The 5,991-nt window shown below is 43.6% G+C and overlaps 1 protein-coding gene across 1 annotated transcript; it reads left to right on the plus strand.

Annotated features, from left to right (window-relative positions):
- The first annotated feature begins 3,371 nt into the window (after positions 1–3,371).
- LOC118104604 (odorant receptor 131-2-like) lies at positions 3,372–5,170 on the plus strand. Its single transcript, XM_047338959.1, has 2 exons — positions 3,372–4,076; positions 4,208–5,170. The coding sequence occupies exons 1-2, from the start codon at positions 3,885–3,887 to the stop codon at positions 5,003–5,005; spliced, it is 990 nt and encodes a 329-aa protein (XP_047194915.1). The 5' UTR covers positions 3,372–3,884; the 3' UTR covers positions 5,006–5,170.
- The last annotated feature ends 821 nt before the right edge of the window (positions 5,171–5,991 follow it).

A 5,991-nucleotide genomic window follows, 5' to 3' on the forward strand; every position in this document is an offset into this window, starting at 1 on the left:
ATTAATAAAAGTATTTTGACTGACTGCTAAACCTGGTAGGTTATGCAGATTGTTTCATTTATTATTTGGGTTGGGTTTATTTTGTACTTTATGTTCAAGTATGTATCGTGTTATTTAAGTTAGTAATTTGTTGTCCTTTTTAAACGTAGCGACTCACCTCGCGTAAATACCTGTAGCTTTCACGGCACGGACAGATGTAATATACACACCAAATCCCTCGCTTCCGGTCCGAGCCGATATAAAACACCTGCCGTACAGCTGCGTCTTAAGGATGGTAGCAGCGGAAACGACAGGACGCCAGCTGCACGGCGATTCCTTACCTTACGGACGTATTTTAATCCTCGTTTAACAGCCCTCGCCGAGCGGAATGAGGTAGGAAGCAGGTTTTATTCACTTTGCTACAGGTAGCGCGGAACGGGAGTCGCTATGTCACATTAACCCGTCAAACTTGTCTCACGTGGTTATTTGTTTGTTCATGTCTTTGTTGCAAACCGTGTCCAACTGATAAGGGAGAATACCGATCCCAGCCAGTGGCATTATGTTGACACCACAAATAACCCAGCCGATCATGCATCAAGAGGGCTCCATGCAACGCAAATTCTGCCCTCAAGCTGGATCCCAGGACCCAAGTTTCTCTGGGAGCAAGAGGTACATCCGACATTAAATCCATTAACTGAACTGCTCGTTGGTGACCCAGAAGTTAAAGCAGTTTTTGTGTCCGTAACCAAGGTTAATGACTGCCCAGACATCCTTCATCAAATGGGCCAGTTTTCTTCTTGGACAAAGCTTCTCAAAGTGGTCGCAAGGATTAAGAGGCTTGGATTAAAAGGAGAACACAGTGAGCTTGTGACTATCAAAGAACGAGAAAAAGCTGCTCGAGTTATAATCAAACTTGTTCAACAGCAAGCCTTTGTTAAAGAGTTGGAAATGCTCCTAAAGGGTAAGAGTATTTCAAGATCAAGTTATCTCTTTCCCCTTGACCCGATCCTACATGATGGAGTTCTTTGTGTTGGTGGAAGATTGAAGCAGTCTTCTCTTGGTCACGAACTAAAACACCCAATAATTCTTCCAAAGGAGAGTTCTATCACCGCGCTGATTCTGGCTCATTGCCATATTAAGACCTGCCATCAGGGCCGAAGCCAGACTCAAATGGAACTCAGAGCAAATGGATTCTGGGTTATTGGTGGGAGTAAGCTAGTGGCCAGGCTGGTTCGTGATTGTGTGCAATGTAGGAAACTTCGACGACCTACCGAGGTGCAACGAATGGCTGAACTTCCCAAAGAGCGAGTTGAAATTTCAGACCCCTTTGCATATAGCGGAATGGATTGCTTTGGCCCATTTCTTGTCAAGAAGGCTCGCAAGGAGTATAAAAGATATGGTCTAATATTTACTTGCCTTTCTTCTAGAGCAGTCCATGTTGAGATGCTGGAAGACCTATCAACTGATGCATTCATAAATGCCTTTAGGTGCTTCATCAGTATCAGAGGAGCTGTCCGACAACTTCACTGTGATCAAGGTACCAACTTTGTCGGTGCTAGGAATGAGTTGAGAGGAGCTTTTAAACAATCTGACACTAAGCAAATAGAACTCTTCCTAGCTGAAAACCACTGCGAATTCGTCTTTACTGCCCCCTCTGCAAGCCATGCAGGTGGTGTGTGGGAGCGCCAAATCCGGACCGTTAGGAGCGTGCTGAATGCTACCCTTGCACAATGCTCCGGTCGAATTGACGATGCTTCCCTCAGAACTTTGTTCTATGAAGCTATGGCCATCGTTAACAGTCGCCCCCTTACTGTGGATGGAATCAATGATCCCAAGGCGCTAGAGCCATTGACTCCCAACCACCTCATCATGATGAAGTCCAAAGTCCCTTTGCCACCTCCTGGGAAGTTTGTTAAGGAGGATCTGTATGCAACAAAGAGGTGGCGAAGAGTCCAGTATTTGGTTGAACAGTTTTGGAGTCGGTGGAAAAAAGAGTATCTCTTGAACATCTGTAAGCGACAGAAATGGCATGTACCACAACGTAACCTGAAAGTAAATGATATCGTCAGAGACGATAACCTCCCAAGGAATCAGTGGCTACTAGCACGAGTGGTTGAAGCAATTCCAGACAGCGACGGTCTCGTTCGTCGGGTCAAGATTCAAACAGGAGTGCGGAAAGCAATGAAAAGGCAAGGTCTTTCATCCAAACCCTCATTCGTCGAGAGACCCGTCCAGAAACTGGTGCTCCTCCTCGAGAGCAACTAGTATAAACATGCTGCACATAGATAATATCACATGCATAACATCCCAAGATATTTTACTGTAAAGGGCAATTAGATATGGCCGAGAAATCCTGTATAGTACAATTGGTTGAATTGTTTATATCAGGATTTGGTGGGAGTGTAACTGACTGCTAAACCTGGTAGGTTATGCAGATTGTTTCATTTATTATTTGGGTTGGGTTTATTTTGTACTTTATGTTCAAGTATGTATCGTGTTATTTAAGTTAGTAATTTGTTGTCCTTTTTAAACGTAGCGACTCACCTCGCGTAAATGCCTGTAGCTTTCACGGCACGGACAGATGTAATATACACACCAAATCCCTCGCTTCCGGTCCGAGCCGATATAAAACACCTGCCGTACAGCTGCGTCCACGATGTATTGTCTGAATAAAGAGCCGTGACGCATCAGTCTGAAACTCTCTGCGTCATGCTTTGCCACTGTGACGTCATCCATTTGTTTGTGAGCTGCCGTGTTGGACTTTGGCATTTTGTCCAGCAGCATCTTGGTGTTTTTGTAACCAGAGGAAACCAATGTGCTTTATATCTGAATGATTGTAAACAGGACCATAGTTTACTAAATGAACATCCTATCTATCTATCTATCTCTCTATCCATCTATCCCTCTCTCTCTCTCTCTCTCTCTCTCTCTCTCTCTCTCTCTCTCTCTCTCTCTCTCTCTCTCTCTCTCTCTCTCTCTCTCTCTCTCTCTCTCTCTCTCTCTCTCTCTCTCTCTCTCTCTCTCTAATTGAATCTTTGGGACTGAGAGGTCTTGGCTTGCTCCATGACGTTGATTTGCATATCGACTGAATATTAATTTTTGTTTATGCTGCTCTCTCCGGCAGGTGACTCTTGAAAAGAGGTTTTAATCTCAGTGAGACTTTTACAGGGTAAGTGCACTGTTGGGGGTGGGGCAGTGGTTCATGTTATCCCACTGTATCAGAGCAGTATCTTATTATCACGTTGTCTATAATGCTGGAACCCTTTTTAAATGCATGTGCAGATAATATCTAACAACAGGATTTGTTCTGCAACAATAACGACTTTTTGTCTCCTACATCAAGCATGTGTCAGTTGATTTACCATATTTTGTCCGTTTGAAGAGACCTTCAAGACCTGTACAAGTGTAGGTGTGTGTGTGAGATGGATATTATTGGGTTTGAATGGTTTCACCGTCAAACAAAAGGACGGATTCAGCTCTGCTGTTACAAAGCAAGTTTCAGGAAATCAGTCCTTCTCTTCACGATGAGCTCACATCTGTCAGCGTAACATCTGGGATCCCTGCCTTCATTATAATGGTTCTGCACTTACTATCATATCATGCTGCATCCTTTCCAATAAGCACACTGTATCTGTTTCTGCTTCATAAAATGTTTAATGCAAATCCATCCACGTCACTAGTGTGTGTTTTTATTCCGTATCTGGCCCTGCAGGCGTGTTTTTTAAACTGCTCTAACATGACAACGTCTGTCAGAGTGAATGTTGGTTTCAGATTGAAACTAGAGGTCTGTGCATGATAACCTGAACAGCTGATCAGAGGTATTCCTTTGGTTTCTGGTCCAGAGAAGAACGTGTTAAAGCTTGAATTTACAGGACCAATCTGAACACCACCTGAAAATATGTTAAATGTTTCCCTGTAACAGAGAGTTGCAGGATCCTCACATCGTCACCATGAATTCCTCCTCTTACAACTTTAATGTGACGAGTTATCGAGACTCTCAGGGCACAGTTGTGGCCAAGAATGTGTTCCTTCTGGCTCTTGGTCTGACCATCAACTACATCAACTGCACACTGATTCACACCTTCAGGAAGCACCAGGTCAGAATCCTTATAATGTCTTTTATTATTATTATTATTATCATGATCATTGATCTTATCAGGGACTTCAGGTGGAAAGAGAAACTAACAGGAGAGTTTCATTGACTTCTGTTTCTTCTCCTCTCTTCCAGATATTGTACCTGAATCCTCGTTACATCTTATTCATCCACCTGGTGTTGAACGATATGATCCAGCTCACTGCAACAATCAGCCTGTTTTTCTTTAGTTACGTCTTCTACGAGATCCAAGCGACGCTCTGTTGCCTCATCGTCTCCCTTGCCATCTGCACCACCCTCAACACGCCATTGAATTTAGCTGCCATGGCGGTGGAGTGCTACATCGCCGTCTGTCTACCGCTGCGACATGCGGAGCTCTGCACCATCAGAAGAACATACATTCTCATAGGTTGGATTTGGGCCATGAACATAGTTTCTGCTCTGTCAGATGTGTTTATCGTTCTGGCAACACAGCCTCTACAGTTATTTCATTCTACTATTTTCTGTGAGTGGAACAACCTGTTCCGACACCCTGTCAGTGTAAAGAAGAGGGAGGTGTCCTACATTATCTACCTGATTGGTGTTTGGTTCACGCTCCTCTACGCGTACTTCAAGATCTTCCTTGCTGCTGAAGCTGCTAAAGGGAGTAAATCAGGGGATGGAGATGCAAAGAAGGCAAGTAAAACCATCCTGCTCCATGGCTTTCAGCTGCTGCTGTGCATGCTCACCTATTTAGCCCACGTTATAAGGAATGCCCTGTTGAACTTGTTCCCCAAACATTTTGTACACGTGTTCTTTGTTTCTTATATCATCATTCAGGTGTTACCCAGATTTATCAGTCCGATGGTTTATGGGCTACGAGACAAGACGTTCAGACAGCACCTGAAAAAGCACCTGATATGTAAACTGAGATCAACCATCACACCGTGGTGAAGTTCATGTTGCTGTGCAGACACATTTTAAACAAAGACTGAGAAGATGAGAACAAATACATTCTGACTTTATAACGTCAGGAAACATTCAGGAGTTTCTGTCTCAGTCTCTAGTTTCAAGTCTTCTTCAAACAGCTGATGTTCATTTAGTGAATTATGATCATTTAGAGTCAAACAGACCATAAAGCACCTGATGCATTGGGGGATACCACAGTGTGATTGACAGCTGGCACCGTCCAATGGGTGCAGGTGGCAGGTGTAGGTGTAGGTGGGGGTGCAGTAGAAATGTGCATCTTCACTTGCCTCACGGTTCAGTAACGAGTTAGCAGTCAACCAGTCGCATGCACCACGTCAATGCATCTCAATATAACAACATGATTATTATCTAATTATGAATCCAATCCTCAGTCATTACTGCTTTTTCATCAGCACAATCAGATAAATCTGAACTCGTTCGTTTTCTAGAACGTGCTTTTAAAAGTATTATCGACTATTACTGTTGTGTGTTCCGTACAAAATAAGGTTTTCAACTCAGAAATCAGACGACAACAGACATCCGTTCAGTTGAGACCTGTGTGCTGCACCTATAACACTCTACTGAGGCCACCCTTCACTGTGTCAGGGTGCCCCCCCCCCCTCTTAGCAGCACCACTGCATTGAGGTGCATTACTCCGCTGGTCAGCAAGTGGTTCTGCTCCTCTGCTCTTTTCTAATCACTCAAATGTAGAACTGATCTTTATAAAAACCTGCAGAATTCAGATTGAGGTTCATACAAACATGTATTTAGTCGTTAACGGAAGATGTCGGATCATGAATCCTGATGTCCTGGTCGTACACGTGTTGTGTTGTGTTGTGTTGTGTTGTGTTGTGTTGTGTGAGGCAGTTGAGCTGCGTGCGCACAACATTTTAAAACTTTTTGTGTATGTGTTTAAATACGTGTCTCATAAACACTAGAGCAAATAAAAGAAACACAAAGTAACCTACTCT

Source organism: Hippoglossus stenolepis, chromosome 3 (genome assembly GCF_022539355.2).
Source record: "Hippoglossus stenolepis isolate QCI-W04-F060 chromosome 3, HSTE1.2, whole genome shotgun sequence".
Lineage (NCBI taxonomy): Eukaryota > Metazoa > Chordata > Actinopteri > Pleuronectiformes > Pleuronectidae > Hippoglossus > Hippoglossus stenolepis.

Excerpts from the sequence above, each read along its gene's own strand:
- LOC118104604 (XM_047338959.1), top strand. The coding sequence starts at position 3,885 with ATGTTTCCCTGTAACAGAGAGTTGCAGGATCCTCACATCGTCACCATG. Across the intron at positions 4,077-4,207 it reads ACACCTTCAGGAAGCACCAG|ATATTGTACCTGAATCCTCG; the intron begins GTCAGAATCCTT and ends CCTCTCTTCCAG.